Source organism: Triticum urartu, chromosome 2, assembly GCF_003073215.2.
Source record: "Triticum urartu cultivar G1812 chromosome 2, Tu2.1, whole genome shotgun sequence".
NCBI classification, from domain to species: domain Eukaryota; kingdom Viridiplantae; phylum Streptophyta; class Magnoliopsida; order Poales; family Poaceae; genus Triticum; species Triticum urartu.
This window is the reverse complement of record NC_053023.1, coordinates 740,953,102-740,974,973: the sequence shown is the minus strand read 5'-3', so window position 1 is coordinate 740,974,973 and position 21,872 is coordinate 740,953,102. Positions and strand designations below refer to the sequence as shown.

The 21,872-nt window shown below is 42.9% G+C and overlaps 2 protein-coding genes across 2 annotated transcripts; both read left to right on the top strand.

Annotated features, from left to right (window-relative positions):
• The first annotated feature begins 1,747 nt into the window (after positions 1–1,747).
• On the top strand, positions 1,748–5,397 carry LOC125534566 (probable LRR receptor-like serine/threonine-protein kinase At3g47570). Its single transcript, XM_048697757.1, has 2 exons — positions 1,748–4,674; positions 4,770–5,397. The coding sequence occupies exons 1-2, from the start codon at positions 1,770–1,772 to the stop codon at positions 5,198–5,200; spliced, it is 3,336 nt and encodes a 1,111-aa protein (XP_048553714.1). The 5' UTR covers positions 1,748–1,769; the 3' UTR covers positions 5,201–5,397.
• An 8,825-nt stretch (positions 5,398–14,222) lies between these two features.
• Positions 14,223–20,256, top strand: LOC125540385 (disease resistance protein RGA5-like). The gene is made up of 6 exons (XM_048703995.1): positions 14,223–14,578; positions 15,006–15,985; positions 16,155–17,799; positions 19,203–19,241; positions 19,843–19,902; positions 19,987–20,256. Exons 2-6 carry the CDS (start codon positions 15,126–15,128, stop codon positions 20,056–20,058), a joined length of 2,676 nt encoding a protein of 891 aa, XP_048559952.1. The 5' UTR covers positions 14,223–14,578; positions 15,006–15,125; the 3' UTR covers positions 20,059–20,256.
• The last annotated feature ends 1,616 nt before the right edge of the window (positions 20,257–21,872 follow it).

Here is a 21,872-nt window from a genome sequence, read left to right as displayed (position 1 = left end):
ATTCATGGAACTTTCTTGAAGGTTCATAAAACCGGAGTGGGCAGTTCATAAGTGGGCCGGCCCAAAAGCATCGCTCGGCGCTCGCCCCTGTGCTAAGCGCCAGCAATTTGCCGCAATGAGCGGCCAATAGGATTTTCCCTTGAAGAGTGCGTTGTCGGCTGGGTGTGCGGTGCAGAGGCCGCCGAGGAAGCGACACCCGGGGAAAGGAGGACGGAGGGACCCGCGACGGCGGAGCTATCTCCTCCCTCTCGCGCCTCGTCTCGGCCTAAGTATGAAGTGGAGGTATCATGGGGCTGCTGCCGCTCGACGTATCGACCACCTCATGTCGATGTAGTGTCGGGACTGCCTGACTGTCCAATCTCCTGGTATGATCCTTCTCCCTCTGAGCTCTGATCCCCTTCTCGTCCTCACCGCTAGGAGACGAAAAGCTTGAGGTTAGGATCGTTTTGTGATCGTCTCTATGAACATATTTGGGTGGTCAACACCTGAACCTCTATCAAAATCGATTTTCAGTTACTGAATTCATAAAACATTGAAGTTCTCAAATGAAAAATATATAATAGAGCAGGCCTTTTCCATCTAGCCATCCATTTTTCGCATCGCGATTCGTGCAAGTACATTTCTCTTTTTTGTTTCTCCCACACAGAACATATCTTGAAGTTCAAACCTATAAAGGGTGGCAAAGCTTTCTAAGTAGAATCTAGGATAAATCTTTCAAATTTTTCTGTCAAACATAAATATATAAAATATGTTTTGTATGATTAAAAAAATCATATTTTTAGTATTTATGTCGGACAAAAAAATTTGAAAGATTTATCCTAAATTCTAGTTAGAAAGCTTTAGCATGCTGCAAAGGTTTAAACTTCAAGATATGTTTTATACGAGAGAAACAAAAAAGAAAAAAATGTATATAGAAAGTTAGTTGTGTCGCATGGATCTTAAATCAATATTGGAGAGTTAGGATAGCAGGGCCAGGGTGCAGATGCTCTAAAAATTCACGTCGGTTCTCAAACAGAGCGGCATTCAGGCTCAGGGCCAAAACTTGCAGAGCTACGCCATAAGATGTGGTTGCTAAATGGTTACGGAATACTTATGTTACAGGTAGAATATCACTGGCCGACATATGCTAAATATATAGAAAGCATATGAGTGATATCCTACTGTATGGTACTAGTAAAATCTAACAACACATTTTGGTAGTCGGTTCAGTTTTAGTCTCTAGAAGTTGGTTTTAAAGTTGAGATCAGTTTGATACTAAAATCTAACAACACATTTTGCTTTACTTTGTAATCATCATTTTAATGGCAAAGTGGCGATGAAATATCCTACTGCGTGATTTGGAATCATGGTGGAAAAAGAAAATTCCGGCCAAACAGAACTCATCGTTGGGTGGCCCTTATCGCTGTAGAAAATTCTTTGCCCCTGGAAGAACGTTGGCAAGCAGACATGTGGCTGCCATTTCCTGATGCGTGCTGCCTACAGTCACCAAGCAAATTAAAGACATACTTGTCTCACTTGAGTTTAAATCAAGGTCATGGTCAAGGTCTTGCGTCCAGGTAGAACCAAACAAAGATACACTTGTCTCACTTGAGGTTAGGCATGGCGATGTCCCTGTGCCGGTGACCCAGGGGCAGGGGCAGGAACCAGTCCTGGTTAATATTGGCCACAGCTCCAGACGTTGCTGCATGGCATAAATAGACCGACGCCGCCCGTACTGAGCCAACGAACATACACAAATGACCTTAGCACACACGCGACACTCGAGTGAAATGGCGGCCCCGTCATACACTCTGGTCATGCTGATGATGGCCACCAGCTTGTTGCTGATCCCGTCCATGGTTGTTTCATCTCCGGCTCCGACCAACAACACTGACCTTGTCGCGCTGCTCGCTTTCAGATCCCAGTTATCCGATCCTTTGAGCATCCTTGCAAATAACTGGACAAGTGATGTGTCCTTCTGCCACTGGACCGGCGTCTCATGCAGCCGCCGCCACCACCAGCGTGTCACTGCTTTGGAGCTGCCGAACGTGCCCCTCCAAGGAGAGCTCAGCCCTCACCTCGGTAACCTCTCTTTCCTCCATGTGCTCAACCTCACCAACACAACCCTCACCGGCTCCATCCCAGCTGATCTTGGCAGATTACCTCGCCTCAGATATCTAGATCTTGGCCAAAATAGTTTATCAGATATCATCCCTCATTCAATTGGAAACCTCTCAGGGCTCCAATTTCTCGTCCTAGATTTCAACCAACTCTCTGGACAAATCCCAGATGAGCTACGCAACCTAGGTAGCCTTAGGTACCTCTCCATGAAAAAAAATTACATGACAGGCCTCACACCGAATTTCTCATTTGACACCACACCTTCACTGTGCCACATAGACATTGGGAACAACACTCTGTCTGGGCCAATACCAGATGGTATTGGCTCGTTGCTCATGCTTCAGTTTCTTGGTTTGAAATATAACCAGCTATCAGGTCCAATACCTCTTACCATCTTCAACATGTCTAGGCTTGTGGAGATGCGCCTAGGACACAATAATCTTATAGGTCCTATACCTAGCAACGGAAGCTTTAGTATCCCCATGTTGGAAGAATTTGATGTCTTCAAGAACAAATTGACGGGTCAAATTCCATTGGGCCTTGCAAGATGCAAGCACCTTCGGATACTTAATATAGCGGGAAACCTCTTTGCAGATGTCGTGCCGACATGGTTGGCTAAGCTACCACAGCTTACGGGAATTTCTATGGGTCGCAACGCCATTGTTGGTCCAATCCCTGCTGTGCTCAGTAATCTCACCATGCTGAACACTATTGACATCTCATACTCCAATCTAAGCGGAGAGATTCCGGTGGAATTGGGGAAACTGACACAGCTCACTAAGTTGCATCTTGCAAAAAATCAACTAGCTGGTCCCTTCCCAGCTTTTCTTGGAAATTTGTCAGGAATGTCTTACATAAATTTGCGTTCAAATCAGCTGACTGGACCAGTACCATCAACACTCGGAAATAACATGCCTCTTTTTAAACTTGATATTCGAGATAATAATCTCCAGGGGGATCTTAGTTTCTTAGCCAACCTTTGCAATTGCCAACAACTCCAAACCCTTGCCATATCTGATAATCATTTCTCTGGGAGTCTCCCCAACTACGTTGGGAACCTCTCTACTAATCTCTTACAATTTGAAGGAGTCAACATCCAGTTGACTGGAGGGCTTCCAGCTACGCTATCAAATCTAAGTAATATTTTTTTGTTAAGCTTTGCACACAACCATCTAACCAAGGAAATCCCAGAATCCATCTCTGAGTTGGAGAGTCTCGAGGCCCTTGATCTCCATGGAAATAGCTTGATTGGCCCAATTCCGACACGATTTGTCATGTTAAGGAGTATTTTATGGCTATCCCTGCACGACAATAGATTGTCTGGCTCCATACCAGATGGCATTGGCAACCTGACCATGTTGGAGCACCTTTATCTATCTTATAATCAACTATCGTCGACCATACCATCAAGCTTGTTTTACCTTAATAAACTTATCGAACTTGATCTGTCCCATAACTCACTAACCGGTACATTACCTTCTGATCTTAGCCATATGCAAAGTATGGACCGAATAGATCTTTCTAGTAACCTCATAGCTGGTAGGCTCCCAAGCTCATTTGGACAAGCTGCAGTTCCATTAACCTACCTAAATCTTTCATACAACTCTTTCGAGGATTTAGTCCCAGACTCTTTCAGACACTTAACCAACTTAGCCACATTGGACCTATCATCAAACAATCTTTCAGGCTCAATACCAAAGTTCCTGGCCAACTTCACATACCTTACCTATCTGAACCTATCCTTTAATAAATTAGAAGGGCAAATACCAGATGGAGGTGTTTTCACAAACCTCACACTGCAATCTTTGATTGGGAATGTTGGGTTGTGTGGTGCTCCTCATCTAGGGTTCTCACCATGTCTAGACGAGACTCATGGTCAACACTTCCTCAAGTTTATACTTCCTGCTGTCACCATAACAGTTGTTGCCTTTGCTGCCTTTTTATACCTAATGTTGGGAAAGAAAAAGAAGCAACCAAATGTTATGACTCCTACTGACATGGCTGATCCGATCAGCCATAGGTTGGTATCCTACAATGAGATTGCTCGTGCCACTGGAAATTTCAACGAGGACAACCTACTTGGAGTTGGAAGTTTCGGCAAAGTTTTCAAGGGCCAATTAGATGATGGTTTGATGGTTGCAATAAAAGTGCTCAATATGCAATTTGAGCAAGCTGTGAGGAGCTTTGATGTTGAATGTCAGGTGTTGCGGTTGGCTCGGCATCGCAACTTGATACAGATATTGAATACCTGTTCCAATTTGGATTTCAGAGCACTGCTGCTTCAATACATGCCCAATGGTAGCTTGGAAGCATACTTGCACACTGGAAATAGTGAACCACTAGGATTCATCAAGAGAATGGACATTATGCTTGGTGTGTCGGAGGCAATGGAATATCTCCACCACCGTCACCATCAAGTTATCCTACATTGCGACCTAAAGCCTAGCAATGTGTTATTCGACGAGGACATGACGGTGCATGTTGCAGACTTTGGCATTGCAAAGTTACTTCTAGGTGATGACAACTCCATGGTTTCAGCGAGTATGCCAGGGACAATTGGGTACATGGCCCCAGGTATGCACTTGCTACGACCGTGCTCTTGTAATTCCTTTGCCAAGAGGTTAGCTAGTAGTTTGGTTATCTGACTGTTGAATTTTTCTTTTGAGCAGAGCTTGCTTACATGGGGAAGGCATCACGGAAGAGCGACGTGTTCAGCTTTGGCATCATGCTGCTTGAAGTCTTCACCGGGAAGAGGCCCACGGACCACATGTTCATCAGAGAATCCAGCCTTAGGCAGTGGGTTTTACTATCATTTCTGGCTAAGCTTGTCGATATCATTGACGCAAAGCTGCTGCAAGATGATGAGATAAGTAGTCATGTTTTCCATCACCAACTAAATACTGCTGAATCAGCATCGTCCTCCACTGCCTGCAACGGGGACTTCCTTGTGTCGATATTTGAGCTGGGTCTTGAGTGTTCAAGTGATTCCCCTGATCAGAGAGCAAGCATGAGCGACGTGGTTGTGAGGCTGAAGAATATCAAGAAGGATTACTCTGCTTCCATGGTAGCAGCACGAGGAGCTCAGCAGCCTCGTCATTGATACTGGCATGTGTTCGGCCCTACTACATATCAGTGTTATGTATGTGTGTAGTACACCAGTTTCCTCTTTCCTTATTCCCATACGAAGTGAAGCATGAGGCTTTGTGCGCTGCTACATTTTTGTTCATCATATATATACTGTACCTAGCTATCACAGTTGTTACTTGATGGTTAATTACCTGGATCTGTAATACCGCAATCAATTTACAAGCACACATGATTTGCCTGGATCACGTCGGTTTGTCATACAGGCGGGGAGATTGGTCCCAAAAGGGATGAAGGCACACCGCCGACTGAACCATGTTTTTTTCTTTCACTGGTACACTAGTGCAGAACCGGGCAATAGCACCGGTTCGTAAGGCCCTTTAGTGCCGGTTCCGTAACCGGCACTAAAGTGTGGGCACTAAAGGTCCTCCCCCTTAGTACCGGTTCAGCACGAACCGGTGCTAAAGGGCAACCACGTGGCACGAGCCAGCTCCGGGGGCCGGGAGCCCTTTAGTACCGGTTGGTAACACCAATCAGTACTAAATGTTTGTGGGTTTTGTTTTATTTTTTCTTTTTCATTTAAATTTATATTATCAATTTAATTTAGGATTGTTTTACGTTATAATGAGTTGTTATACTTGATATGGATATGGATATGGCACACACACACACACACACACACACACACACACACACACACACACACACACACACACACACATATATATATATATATATATCACTTAGCTAGGATCCATCCAGTTCAAACAAATTTGCGGTTTCTTTCATAAATAATATATATAATATTAATAACTCATCATCATCATCATCATCATCATCACATATTAATAAATAAATAAAGTCTAGCTAGCTAAAAATCATCGTAGTCGTCATTAATTACCACTATTTAATCATCATAGTCATTACCGCTATCTAATCATCACCAACACTGGCTAGCTTAAAGAAGAAACATTCACTTTGTAACAGAAGCAAAGATATCATCGAGTTCAACATAATCATCACCAACATCGAAGTTCAGGACTATACGGACATGAGAGAGGACAAGTACTAGGCAAATTTGATAATTTGCCACCCCTTACCTCCCCCTTTCATAATTTGCCCCCCCCCCCCCGAGAATGACAGGTGGAGCCCGGGCCCGCCCGTCATTGAGACAATGGGTGACAAATTGTGAAAGGGGGAAGTAAGGGGTGGCAAATTATCAAATCACCCCAAGTACTAAGAGCATGAACTAGCTAAATCACTCCTGCTGCTCCCTCTCAGGTAGAATAGCATAGAACATGTATAGCTCTCCCGATTCATCATACTGGAGCATGCAGATGAATCTGTCTCCTAATCTTGGATTGCGCTTCTCCTTGTTGCCCCCTAGTACTTCTCTGCGATCGTTAACAATTTTGCTTCAATCTTTCACTATTAAGCATTCTTCGCTTTCAAAAATCCTGAATGCACTCATGTGCAATGTAGGAAATCTTGGTCGTAAGCTAACCATTGACATGCGACCTTTTGTCTCGATCCACTGAGGCACAACTGTCATCGGAAGTCCCTGTTGAAGAACATCGTATAGTAATTAATATACTTAGCAATGAAAGTTTAGCTTCAAAAATAATGTATGCAAAAGATGCACTAATTAAGGACAAATAGTAAAAAATTTACCATCTTTCGATTATAGATGTGACCGTAGTTCAATACGATCACCATTGATCGCACGTTTTGAGTACTAAAAATAAACAAGTTATATTAATTATTCAACTAGTTCAAATCTCATATACCTAAATAAACTAGTTCGACAATTTTCTTACTAAAAATAAACTAGTTATATTAATTATTCAACTAGTTCAAATCTCATATACCTAGCTAATTAATATCTAGCTATATTCATCTCTAACAATTGACATTAATATATATTTAACTTTTCTATCTAGCTAATTCATCTAACATTCGACATTAATCTAACATTCGATCATCTAATTAACTTTTATAAAAAACAGAAAAACAGAAAATAAGTAAAAAAAATGTGTGTGTGTGTGTATGTGTGTGTGTATGTGTGTATGTGTGTGTCTGTGTATGTATACACTGCAGTGCGGCCCCGTATGCCGCCGCCCCATACGTACGAGCGGGGGCGCCGGCGTACGGGGCGGGGGCAGCGGCGTACGTACGGGCCGGGTGCGCGCGCGGCGCGGGTATGCGAGAGCGAGAGACGTACTGGACCGCAGCGCGACGACGACGGACGGCGGCGCACGGCTTTCGGGGCGGCGGCGCGAGACGACAACGACGACGGGCGGCGGCGGGGACAGTGATGACGACGACGAACGACGGGCGACGGGCGGCGACGACGGGATCGAGCGGCGCGCAGCTATGTCGCGAGAGGTTGGAGACGAAGTGGGGAGATGTAACTGAAATTTTCATAAGTGCTGTATATATAGGATGAGCCTTTAGTACCGGTTGGGGCCACCAACCGGTACTCCAACCGGTACTCCAACCGGTACTAAAGGCTTCGCGCTGCCACCCCGCAGTGCGCAAAGTTTAGTCCCACCTCACCGGGTGAAGGGCAGCCGCACTGGTTTATAAACCCAGTCGCGGCTGCCTCTTTGAACTCCTCTATATAACAGGCTTATGGGCCTAACTTCTGCGCGCTGCCTTGTGAGTCTGCTGGGACTTTAGGACCTGTAATTGCACGCCCGTGGCCTAGCAGGCCCACAGGGCAACGCCCCAATTTTTTTATAGTTTTTTTCTTTTCTGCTTTATTTTCTTCTATTTATTTCTGCGTAGTTTTTTGTATAGTTTTTTTTCTTTTCTGTTATATTTATTTTCTTCTATTTATTTGTGAGTTGTTTTTCATCTAGTTTGCCAAAATTCAACATTTTCAGAGTTTATTTTGTAGTGATTTTCAATTTTACGGTCATTTTGTAAACAAATGAAAAATAGCAAAAATAATTTTTTTTCTTTTCTGCTTTATTTTTTCTTCTATTTATTTCTGAGTAGTTTTTTCTTTTCTGCTATATTTATTTTTCTTCTATTTATTTCTGAGTAGTTTTTATATAGTTTTTTTCTTTTCTGCTATAGTTTTTTTCTTTTCTGATTTATTTATTTTTTTCTATTCATTTATTTTTGTATACCATGCCAAGTTGATGGTTAAAACTTGATGGTCAAAGTCTGGAGTTATAACCAAAGTTTAAAAAAATGAAATGCCAACGTGCAACTAGTTTTTGCCATAACAGAAGAAGTCCGAAGTTGTAATAAATTATTAAAAATAAAAAAGAGGTGCAATGCTCGTTAATTAGCTTCAAGCCTTTTGGAATAGTGTAAACTGCACTGCACATAGCTCCGTGCAGTCTACCATATTCCTGAAGGCTTGAAGCTAAGCAACGTGAGCATTGAGCCTCTTCTTCATCGTCTCTGCACTCAGGGCTTATAAACCGCTCCTAGTCCCTCTCTCTTCGCGAGGTGGGACTAAAAAACAGCTTACTAAGAAACTGTAGTACTAGTTCATGCCATGAACCGGTACTAAAGGTGCTCGTGGGGCCCCAGCCTTACCTGACACAACCTCATTAGTACCAGTTCGTGGCACGAATCGGTGCTAAAGGTTCGCCACGAACCGGTACTAAAGAGCTCCTCCCGCCTAGCAGTTGGAACCGGTACTAAAGAGCTCCTCCCGCCTAGCAGTTGAATGGTGCATACTGAATGTACAAAAAGTCTGGAGTTGTAATAAATTTAAAAAAATGAAATGCCTTTGTAACATATGAGTTTAATTTCGTCAGTAACCCGAATACTTCGAAAGAGATTGTCCAGTTTGTAAACGAAGTGCATCCAGTTTTTGCCGTAACCCTCTCTACTTTTTTGAACATGATATGTGGATGAAATGATGATACCATGCCAAGTTTCAACTTTTTCAAAGTTCATTTATAGTGCTTTTCAATTTCCAGGTCATTTAGTTCTCAAAACAAATTATTAAATGCATGAAAAATAGCAAATGAAGGCATAAACGGTTGAAAGTTGATGGCGTCGCTTTCAATGGTGCATACTGAACGCAAAAAATATAAGAGCATTTAGATCATGATCTTATATTTCTTTACAGTCTAAATTGTCAATATGATCTTATACATCAAAAAAATACTTTGATCATCAATGATCTTTGTGTGTACAATCTGAATTGTTCATATGAATCATCAACGATTTATAAACCGATGAAGACTCATATTGCGGCCACAAATTCTACACATAGAGTTCAATAAAGACCAAGTGCTTGTGATAGTTTGAGAAATAACATATTTAAGGTGTGGTAAAAGGCTTGTTAGGGGAGCAAGGTGGGACTAAAAACAGTTTGCCGTAACCTCATTAGTTCCGGTTCGTGGTACGAAGCGGCACTAAAATGGTGATGGTGGGGCCATAGCCTGACCGCAGGCTGACACAGCCTCTTTAGTACTGGTTCGTGGCATAAACCGGTACTATTGATCGCCGCCACGAACCGACACTAATGTACACATTAGTGCCGGCTCAAATTTAAACTTGCATTATTGTGCTTCACATTTGACCCTTTTTCTATTAGTGGCAAGATTGAATCATTTTTTTTTGTTGGGAAGATCAAACCATCCTTTTTTTCTAGGCAGAACCAACGCACGGGTATAAATAAACTTGTAATGTAATCATTCGATGGGAGCTGCTCCCCGTGGCCCGTCACCTCAGCGAACAGTTAGAAATGATCACTAGGAGCTGCGGCAAACGAATCATTCGATGGGAGCTGCTCCCCGTGGCGGATGATCGCCACCTATTCGGTTCTTAAATTTCAGCAAAAGTTAATCCATACGTACGAGAATCGCTAATCTATGCTTGAAGCCTGTTTTAATTAGTTGTGCAACATTAGCCGTAAATTACAGTGGGTTTGTGATTTACTACCACGAGACAAAAAAAAACCTACACTTCGACCTCCATTCTCTCCGAGACCTCGCTATCATCACCGCTGCCGTCCGCCATTAGCACCTCCCCTATCCTCTCCGGCCAACAGGAAAAGGCTTCCACATCTCCGTTGCGCTCGCATGGCCGCTCGACACCATGTGATGTCATACCGTTTCCTAGCCGAGGCATCCCTGACTGAAATATCCAGCCGGTGATGCATGTGAGCTCTGTCTTCTCAGCTAATTTTTCGCTATTTTTACTATGGTGAATGCAATGTCTTCCTGATTTAGTACTAAACAGTATTTACCTACCAAACTTATGATTTCTAAATAAAAGGGGTCACCCCGCCCTCATTTTATTGAAAACTAGATAATGCCACGCGTGTTGCTGTGTGAATTTTCTATGACATGATGTTACGAATATAACTGTAAAACTATGGAGTTAAATATTATGGTATTGGATGTTTTAGAAACAAAATATATGGCTAACGTCTAACCCATACTTGCATAAGAATGTCACTACCATATTAAGATAGGTTTAGAAAGAACATAAACACTGTGGAACAGATCACTTGTTTTACCGGAACAATGTCCAACACTAAGTAAATCAAGGGAAGACAATAATAAAGTGAAGGTACACATGCTGCTTGAGGACTGAATCACCCCCAATTTGATATGGCACAACTACTACTCCCTCCGTTTCAAAATAGATGACTCAACTTTATACTAATACAAAGTTAGTACAAAGTTGGGTCATCTATTTTGGAACGGAGGGAGTACATAAGTGGCATACTGCCTTGTTGTACCTAGCATTTGGTATACTATAGAGTGTAGAAGGTATTAGCTAGTTTCATAGAAATTTTCATTTAGGAACCTTAAAGTATAACCTAAACTATGTTTACTGTTTCATCTAACTGTATGTGTATGTAGATCATGAGATGGCGAAAGTTATTATGCATCTGAGCGTGTGCTAGCATCGTCATATCCATCTTGCTTGTTTTCTATTCAAAGCGTGGAGCCATATCATTTGCATACTACTCATAATTGTAGCATGATGGAAACCAAGACACCTTTTGCATCTTTTGTGCATATTAGGCAGCTCAAATGTGGCGGGAGTCGCCCCTCATGGATGTCCAGAAAAGGTGCAAAAAATCATTGTAAGATAGCCGGCGGTGTATATGCTGATGTTTCCTTTTTTAGAAAAGGATATGCTAACGTTTCCTAATTGGAGGAAACAAACCGAAAAGAAATGAGATATTGTGTACAAAGTAGGATGTCAACGGTGCTGACATGAATAATAGAGGAACAAATCCCTTGTACATGAACACCGCAATGATCTCATAAAACGTGGAAGCAGAGTTTAAGGCTACAATAATAAAGCAAATTGACTACAGTCAATCAAACTATCCAGCTATAATGCTCTATCCCATATCAATGTTTTAAAGTTTACTACCAGACACAGTCTCCTCTTAGCTTCTGCTTAGTAAACTGTAGGTGTGTACATAGTATCAAATCAAACTATACTGGTCTGATGTGTAAACGAATTAAGTAGTCGTTGTATTTCTTGCCCTGGAAATATCAAGTATAAATCATTAAATGAGCACCGTACTGGATTCTTGGTTAGGTCTAGACAGAATTCCTTTGCAATGCGGACTCAGATCAATGCTCTCCTTGGCATCCTCACAGCCTCGCCATTCTTGTCAAGGCGTCCACCTGGATTCATAGAAGAAGGCCAATAGTGGATGGGAGCCATGCCTAGGGCCCATGGGACGGGAGCGCCAACACGGGCTGCAATCAGCCGAGACGCTACCGCCTGCTGCGGGATAGGGAAGATGAGCGGAGGACGCGCCGGCTCCGAGCAGGGTTCGCCGCCGCCGCACGGAGCCTTCCCGGCCTTCTGCCAAGGCACCCAGCGCTCGACCGCAAGGTAATCACCAAGAGTAACGGGGGCGATGCCGGCGGCAGCATCCTCCGCGAGGCGCTCTTCTTCCAGGGCGCCTGCGCCGGGGAGGCCGGTGTCAGGGCGGGGACGGACGCCGGGAGACATCTCATAGTGTTTTTCTGTGAGATGGGATCTAATATAACAGCACTGCTAGTATTTATCAGACGGAGCTATAGTTTTCCGATCACGCTGGATCATCAAAAGGAACCCCGGAAATTACGACCGGAAGTGCAACCGAATCGTCAAAGTAGGAAATCGATCAGTCTCTGTTGCAAATTAGTAGTAGTGGGATTTGATGGGGAGGTGAAGAGCAAACGAAATCCACTGTCGTCGGGATCAATTGAGTGGAGTTGTACTATATACAGAAAAAAAACGATGAGATGGGGAATCCTCTCCACAGGCCATAAACAGGATTTGTCGGCTGGTTGCGGTGGGTCCTTAGCAAGTAACTGATGCTTATGTGATAGGGGTGTTGTAGTGGTTGGTCCTATATGTAGGTCAATCAAAAAATGTTGATATGACGATTGTGCTGAGGTGGATAGGCTGCATGTCAAGAAAAATAATATAGTGGAAATGAACTATTTAGGTATTATAAATTATAGATGAGAAATCAAAGTCATGACCTGTTCACAGCGCTTGGGCCGCGCTAAAGTAGCTGAACAATACGATACCATGGCATTGACAAGATGTCGTCAAGCTAGTGCATGCATATATCGAGGTTATCATTCAAAGAAGCCATGCGTATGGGCATGCTATCTCTCAAGTGGAGACGGCTAGCCCGTGTCCCAGCAACATGTTTAACATCATTGAAGGACGTGCGGAAACGTTTCTCTGCAAGATCTGGTAGGATTCGGTCTGTGTCTGCCTTCAATCTATTTGCATCCGATCTTTGTTTATCGGCGTTCATATGTCTACATGTTGGTTATTTCTGATCTACCCTTCTCTTCACTAGCGGCGGTTGCTGTTTTGATGTGTTGGTCCTGTAGAGACTTAGTACGGCGACTTTCCGGCCATCTACTATAAATAAGGAAGGGGCGATGACGACAACGTGTCTTCGGCTTGTAACCGTCGCTAGGTAGTCTACAGACCTCGACGTAATTTCTGTTACTTCTGATGTTCTTTATACTATCATAACTATCGATGAATAGATCGGAAGTTTTTACTTGAAGAACGAACACATGCTTTTTTTTAACAGAAACCAAAACAATAAGCCGGGTGCATTTTTCATAGGGAAAAACGCTGGTCTTTGTTTTGTTATCTTTCTGTAGTAAATTTTGTCTTTTTTTATCTGAGGCAGCACTTCCGTTGGTGTGATGGAAGCAGGTGGAGTTGGCACAATGGCACTGGGCCGGGCTGGTTTTAGGTGGTCTGGAGGATCAGTGATAGATTGAGCCCAGACAGAGCCAGAGGAGAGGAGAGGGAAATTAATCTCGACGTCCGTCGTCCGCCTAGGCACAGCCGCGTGCCGACACTTCAAGCGCCGGAGAGCAATGGCGGCGGCGGCAGAGCTGAAATCGTTCTCCTCGCAGATTGCCGTCATGGAAGACACCATAGCTTTCTCAGGCGATTGATTTGCCAACCAACCAAGACCAGATTTTGCTACAGCTCACACAGATACTGTAGCTACAGGTGAAAGATAAGGGAAGAAGAGAGTCTCTGCTCTTCCCCCAATCAATCATTGCAACTTCCAGTCAGCCACTGCTTCACTCTCCAGCTCGCTTCCTCGGTGCGAGATCCAGCGGAGGTCTCCGTCCCCGCCGCCGTCCGCCTCCTTCTCCTTGCCCCTCGAGGTCGCCGCCGCCGGTCAGCGCGCTTCTCTCGCTCGATCCAATGGCGGCAAAGAGTGGTCGGTCCCCTAATCTGCTTGACGTTCCTTCTCAAGTTTATCCATGTTCTTCTGACTTGCCTGGCGACAGTCCTGACAAGTTAATCTGCTGCGATTCGATTCTTCAGGCGGTGCGCTGTACCTGTACCTGTAGTACAGAGACGCAGCAGGCCTTCTCTAGGTAATTGCACCATTTTTCTTCTTCTTGTTCTTCCCCTTGCAAAATTTCCTCCAGATCTGTTGCTACTATTTCGGATGCAGTCAAGTTCCAAATTGTTGCCAATCAGGCGTGGTAAGCAAAGCAAAATGTCTTTAGTATCACTGCTTTCTCACAATTTTCTTTCAGTTACCAACTAGTATATATTAAAAAAAAAGAAACAGAATGATTGCTGAGTATCTATCTGCTGCAAGTTCCCCAAAATTTCCCCATCGGGGGACGTTTGTTCTGAATTTCTTACAGAGGTTTTGACTTAGTTGCTACCAACCTGACTAATTTATCATGCTGACCAATTGATTATGCCGCAATTCTTCAGGTGGTGTGGTGTACATCCCCAAGGTCGCGCTTCTTCCACACGCCATCTTCCCAATGATACTTTCTGACGCACCTGCAACCGGCTGAGAGGCTGAGCTACCCGCGAGATCCAGATCTCAGCTTCATCATCCTCTAACAGTGCCCCTTCTCTTATCTCCGAGCTCACACGCTGCAGGGTTCTCTAGGTAATCTTCCCTTTGAGAAAAACTCTCAGGATAAACTAAGTTGGGTGCCCTTGCATATGCTCTTGTTGCATGATTGTAGCTTGTTAACTTAAGAAACTGCTGCTGCTGCTGCTGCTTAATCATGTTCAGGATGCTGTTAAGTTCCATCATGTTACCCAGGAAAGATCCCAAGTGTTGTTAGTTTGTCATATGATGAATGTCTTGAAATCATTGCTTTCGCAACCGATTCAGTTGCAACCTTTTTCTTTTCTTTCAGATTGCTCTATCTCTTCTCTGAATCTAAGGCCGAGCTTTAGATTCCCCAATTTTTTTTTCCATCAGTGCACTCACTCTCCACCTCTCTCAGGCAAGATGTCGGTCTGTTTGAATTCATTCAGAACTTTTGACTTGTTAGCTAGTCCTGATTACTCATGCTGTGATTCTTTAGGTGGTGTAGTGCAAGACGAAGTTTCATCCACGCAGCAGATTGCTCTGACGAAGCTCCCTTCTGCTGCTTCCGCAAACACCTGCAGCAGGCTGAGAGGCCGAGCTACAGCGCAAGCAGAGCATGGCCCAGGCCGTGATTGGAGCGATGGGTACCCTCCTGCCCAAGCTGGCCGACCTAATAACCAAGGAGTACAACCTTCAGAGGGGTGTCAGGGGCGAGATCATGTTCCTCAAAGCCGAGATGGAGAGCATGGAGACAGCTCTCCTCAGGATTTCTGAGGCGCCAATCGACCAGCCACCGGACATCCAAGTCAAGCTTTGGGCCAAGGCTGTGAGAGACTTGTCATACGATCTGGAAGATAGCATCGACAAGTTCATGGTGCGCATTGAAACCCATGGCCGGCCAGAGAAGTCCCATGGTTTCAGGGATTTCATTGATAAGAGCCTCAGCCTGCTGACCAAGGGCAAGATTCGCCACAAGATTGGCATTGATATCAAAGACATCAAGAGCCGCATCAAGGAGGTCAGTGAGCGGCGTGATAGGTACAAGGTTGACGGTGTGGCCGCTGCCAAGCCCGTTGGTCCAACTACTGATACCCTTCGCCTATCAGCCTTGTATAGAAAGGCCACGGAGCTCGTTGGGACTGACGAGAAGAGCGTTGAGGTAATCAAGATGCTGACTGAGGGAGACGAGGTTTCCAAGAAACAGCTGAAGGTGGTCTCTATTGTTGGATTTGGTGGATTAGGCAAGACCACCCTTGCTAATGCAGTCTATGAGAAGCTGAAAGTGCAAGACGATAATCAAGAAATGCAATTCGATTGTTCAGCTTTTATTTCCATGTCTCTTAATCCTAACATGGAGCAGATTTTCAAGAGCTTGCTCCATCAACTTGACAAGCATAGGATCCAGAACACCAATGAGGCATTGTGGGGCGAAGAACAACTCATCCGTGAAATAAGAACATTTCTTGAAAACAAGAGGTAAGTATGTGCATATGTGTCGCCGGCATAAAAACTACAATAGTGCAGAACTCTCAAGTTTTCTATTTGCTTTGCCATTAAAGTTAAGCTTTATTATGTATCTCAATTCTGCTTAATGTATGAGAACTTAAATAGCCTTATAATATGTGTGTTTTGGTACTAAATGAAGGTACTTGATTGTTATTGACGACGTATGGGATAAGTCCGTCTGGGAAAACATCAAATATGCGTTGGTTGACAATGAATATGGAAGTAGAGTAATCACAACAACTCGCATCCTTGATGTTGCCCAGCAAGCTGGTGGTGTCTATCGGCTGAATCCCCTTTCTGTTGTGGACTCAAGAAAGTTGTTCTATCATAGAATATATGATATGGAGAACAAGTCACCACCTAGTCAATTGGTTGAAGTATCTGAGAACATTTTAAAAAGATGTGGGGGTGTGCCGCTAGCTATCCTTACAATAGGTAGCTTGCTGTGCAACAAAAAGGGAAGAGCACATACACTTGAGTATTGGTCCAAGGTGCAGAAATCTATCAGTTCAGGGCTAGACAATAATCATAATGATGTGAAGAACATGAGAAGGATATTATCAGTCAGTTACTCTAACCTACCTCCACACCTAAAGACTTGTTTACTGCATCTTAGTCTATACCCAGAGGATTATAAGATTGCAACAGAACAACTGATATGGAAATGGGTGGGTGAAGGTTTTGTGAAAAAAGAACAGGGGAGGAGCTTGTATGAAGTAGGAGGGGATTATTTGGATGAGCTCATTAATAAAAGTTTGGTCCAACCTGTAAAATTTGACAATGCAAATAAAGTGCGCTCCTGTCGTGTGCACGATATGGTGCGTGACCTCATCATTTCCTTGTCAAATGAGGAAAATTTCCTAACAACAATAGGTGGTCCGCAATCAGAGTATCTACCAAGTAAGATCCGCCGACTGTCCATCCAGCCCTGCATTCAAGAAGTAGCTAATCAGTTGTCAACCATGGGCTTGGCCCATGTGAGGTCACTTAGTGTGTCTAGTCCAGCTTTTAGTTTATTGCCAACACTGTCGGGTTTTCCAGTCCTATGTGTGTTGGACTTAACTGACTGCTGGCAGGTGGATAATAATAGTTGGAAGGATATCTGCAATTTGTTTCACCTGAGATATTTGAGTTTAAAGGGAACTTGTATCACTCGGATCCCGAAAGAGATTGGAAATCTGCAATTTCTGCAAGTGCTGGATATCAGGTGCACTGAAATAGAAGAAGAGCTGCCGTCAACCTTGATTCAACTAACACAACTGTTGTTATTCTGCATGCCTGATAGCATCTCTTGTGCAGTGCCTAGGTGGATGTGCTCCATGTCTTTCCTCTTCTCTCTAAGTATCACACTTGAAACACTTGGAGAGGAGGACCTTCATGTACTTGGGAATGTACCATTTCTCAGTGAACTGTACATACAAGTGAAGAAACCTACACAGGGTAGAGACAAACGGTTGGTCATTGACAATGCTTATCCATTTCGGTGTCTAAAGAGGTTTAGTGTCAAGGGTGACACCATGGAGTTGAAGTTTGCACAAGGAACCATGCAAAGTCTAAATACCCTCCTGTTCGGTTTAGAGAATGTGCATGACACAATGCTTCAGCTTGGAGATCTTGTATTTGGTTTAAATAATCTCTCTTTGCTTGAGCATATTGTTGTTGAGCTACCCTTCCACGGAGAAGACACTGAGACTCAAAAGGTGAGAAATGCTATTCAGAAAGAGGTCGAGATGAATCAAAACATGCCCATACTAACATTCACAGAAGCAGGCAGTGACGAATATGTAAGTATAGTTGTTCACATTTTTGAACAACATGTAAAATATTTCTTTACATTTGTGTATATTTCTAAACCTTATATGCAATTAGTGGAAGTATACGCTTGCTTCTATTCTTTTTAACCTTACATAATTTTATTGTATTACGGTACTTATTTATGCATTTGAAACATTGTCATCTAGTGTTTTTTCATAAGTTAATATTTCTATCATTTACATTATAAGTTCACTATAAATTTAGCTTGGTGTTCTATTTTTTATCTATGCAATTTGTTCTTATCATATGTGATCCACTATGATACCACAATAATAAACTGTACTGGAATCGACTTGGTTGCACAATGGGTGGTGAACTACCCAGAATGAAGTCAGACCACCCTTTGTAAGCCCATATGGTAGCAACTAGCAAATTCCCACTATAACATGTTTTGTAATGAGATAATATGATTCTAGTGTTATATCTTATGGATAAGAGCCTATTCACTATTAACTAGACTTTGCACATCGTCCTAACAAGGAAGTTATTTTCTGACTTGTTTTTGTTGCGCAAAATTTTTCTTTTTAATCAGACAGAAAAACAATAATTCTATTACGTGAGATTTGTTACAAGGAAATAACTTATAAAATAATGCTTATATCGTGCATTTTTTGCTGCATATTAAGGCAACATGTGATTACCACTGGTACACTTACACCTTTTAGTGATGGGTGAAGTACCCTCTATCTCTGACGGATTTCACGACTGTTAGAACATCCCTGTCAGTTATGAGTACAACCATGATTGATACCTATGCGAGATAGGGAGATCACAATGCAACAATAAAACCACTAGACATGGATTTCAAGACAGCTTGGCTGTGGGCTCGATCTGCTGTTATTGCCTGATATCTGGTCCCTGAAGCACAATCACAAGCTCGGAGACACGCTGCTGCTAGATTGGATACCACTGAGATGACGCGTCCCCAGTGTTTCTCTCTTGGGGACCTGCCAAAGTCACTGTACCATTGAAGCTTGGTCTACGTTTAAGTGAAGAAAAACATATTTCTAGATATAGCATATAAGGGATACCGGAGAAGTCGTTCATATACACTATGATGACATAATTAAATTTGTTTGCATTCTTTTTAAAACATGTTATACTTTGTGTGCTTACATGGCTAAATTGTCCTGGATCAATGCATGATTAAGATTAAGTGCTCATCATTCGCCTGAGGAGGTATGAAGGGTATCATAGAGCTTTGTTAAGTTCTTACTTGTCACATAAGATTGACACATCTACTGTAACCAAGTACACATGCGTAACCAGACTGTCATGATATGTTGTTGATTGCATGCTGAAATGTTTTCTGCTAATCACACTAAAACATAGACACTACAAAACATTATAATGTTTCTTTTTTTTATGATAGGCACGAGCTGATGATTTCATCAATAAGGCCAGAGATCAGGTACAACTCAACAACCTCTCAAAGCATTACATCCAAATCAAGCCAGTTATATTGTATTCTAATGGAGAAGATGCTTTTCTGCTTTTCTATTCAAAATAAAGTCTTTCTGATCAAATACAGGGCAAAACACTTGTAACCCCACGCACGGAGAGTAGGCTTTTGTTGGCCTTTTATGGCTAGCTCTATTTTTATATTTGAAATTCCTTAATTATTGAAGAATGCTAATCGTACATGGCTAGCCTTATATGTGCCAGAAAAACTTCCTGAAAGCTTGAACATAGCCTCTCAATTAATTGTAGAGGCTTGCTATTGTAACAGTAGTTGCCTAGCAACCGATAAATTTTAATTAGCCGATATGGGAATTGTCACAACACGCATGTCATTTGCATTTTGTTATAAGCATGCAAGGGGTCTCACCTCACCCAGGGAAGGAAAGAACAACATGCATGATAAACGAATTGTAATTTTTTCCCTGCCTACATAACGAAAGAGTGATAGTGTAGTACCAGCAGCTTACTGTGTACACCTGCTTTTGTGGATTCAAATAATTTTGCAAAGATTGTATTTATCTAGAAACCACCTAATTGTGTTGTTTGGTCAGTTGAAGCAGCAGAGGATAGATTCATTAATGCGGTATCGCGATATGCTACGAAGAGCACAGGTAAGAGGTAGTTGTCGAAGCTTAAATAAACCTATCTTTGCTCCTGGAAATGAAGCCACTGACGTAATTCTGTCATTTGGTCAGCTCAAGAAACAGATAGCCTCAGGGGCGGACCCAGAAAACAAGATAGCCTCAGGGGCGGACCTGGACAAATAGATAGCCTCAGGAGCGGACCCAGAAAAAAATTGGAGTGGGGGGCAAATCAGCGTTTTATCACTTCTTGAACAATATCTGAAGTAATTTTCAGTGAAATAAAAGCAAACTTTACTGAAGTTTGAAAATGGAGTGGGGGCATAGGCGCATAGCCCCCACTGGCCTATATGTAAGTCCGCCCCTGGATAGCCTCAAGGGCTCAGCTGAATCAGTCTGCGTGCTCCTGTTCCAACATCCAAACTGCACAATTGTCATTTTTCCACGTTCATATTGAGTTGTTTTCGGACGTTGATGTTGAAACTACACCAGATATTATTATATTTTCTTATGTTTGCGAATTATTGGGCAATATGTCATCTTATTACTTGAACATTTTTTGTCAACATTTATTAGCAAAGAATATCACTTGCATATTTTCACGGGCATAGCTATTGAATATCAAACAGGGGGTAAGAGCATTGGGGATCAAGTTTGTTTTCCCCAATATCAAACAGGATATATACTTTACTGCAGATGGTTGATTCACACTAGCGTGCTTTGGGTAGTGCATTGGCTCCAACTCTGCCAGCACTTTGAAATTGTGATTGATCTAGGCTAGGCATGTGTTCATGGCACAGGGAGGTGCTACAGTCCCATAGGACAGGCATTTGTATGCTCTTATGTTTCTGCACTGCTATGTCCCACTATATGCACTTCATCAGCCACATCACCATGCCGGCATTGCATCATGAGTGTTAGTCTCATGAATGATATTACTTACAGTGATTTGCATTGCTGTTTCCCAAGACAATGAGAACTGTCTTATGAACTGTGTGCGCTGCATTTAAAAGAACTCAATACACTGGTGTGTCCATTATATCTAACTACAGTTACAAGAACTCGAGGGTGTCTGCTTACTCTCTACTTTTTGTGAGGGTTGTTGCTGCTGCTGCTGCTCACAGTTGCAATGCATATGAGGGTTGCTGCCGCTCACTGTCTGTTTTCGTTTTCAAGAAGCTGACTGCAATTACAAGGATTCAGGCGGTGCTGACCATCTCTTGCTTCTTCTTCTTTTTTTTTTTGCATATATCAAGGTTTGACATTGCTAACCGGGTCTGCCACCCGGTTGACCATCTCTTGCTTACAACTAAATTCAGTAAGAAATATTCAGGTGCTCTTGAAAGATTCAAAGATTTAGCAGCACACAATCATCATACTCGACGGGGTTACAGTTTCACGGGCACAGATTTGGAGATATCAGACATGGGGAAGCATTTGGGGTAAAGTTTGTTTTGTCAGATACCTGACCTTGGAGGATGGGTTCTTCTCCCCAGAGCGCTTTGGGTGGTGCATTGGCTCAACCTCCCCCGTCACTTTGAAGGTGTGACTGATCTAGGACCATCGGCCAGTTTCATGGCTGGAGGATAAGTGCTAAAATCCCATAGACCAGGCATTTATCTGCAGTTATGTCCCAGTAAATATACTTCACCAGCCACATCATTCTGCATGCATTTGATATGAGTGTTGGTCTCATGAATTGTACTACCTACAGTGATTTCTCTTGCTGTTTTCCAAGACAATGAACTGTGTGAACTGCACTTACAAGAAGTCAATAGATTCTTGCTGAATGTCTGTTTGTTGATTACAGCTGACTGCAATCAAGAGCCTTTAGGTGCTGCTGACTATTTGTTGATTGCTTTCTTACAACTAATCTTCCAGTAAAAATATAGATGCTCCATTTGCTATGGATGGAGTAAAAAAACGATATATCGATCAACGCTGCTTAGCCCCTTGCTTTGCTGCCATGGAAACAGAGCAATCCTTGTTGATGTTATTCA

Bases quoted from the DNA above. Each gene is read 5' to 3' on its own strand.
- LOC125540385 (XM_048703995.1), top strand. From the start codon at position 15,126: ATGGCCCAGGCCGTGATTGGAGCGATGGGTACCCTCCTGCCCAAGCTG. The intron at 19,242-19,842 runs GTACAACTCAAC...TTGTTTGGTCAG, and splicing joins TCAATAAGGCCAGAGATCAG to TTGAAGCAGCAGAGGATAGA. The intron at 19,903-19,986 runs GTAAGAGGTAGT...TCATTTGGTCAG, and splicing joins ATATGCTACGAAGAGCACAG to CTCAAGAAACAGATAGCCTC.
- LOC125534566 (XM_048697757.1), top strand. From the start codon at position 1,770: ATGGCGGCCCCGTCATACACTCTGGTCATGCTGATGATGGCCACCAGC. The intron at 4,675-4,769 runs GTATGCACTTGC...TCTTTTGAGCAG, and splicing joins AATTGGGTACATGGCCCCAG to AGCTTGCTTACATGGGGAAG.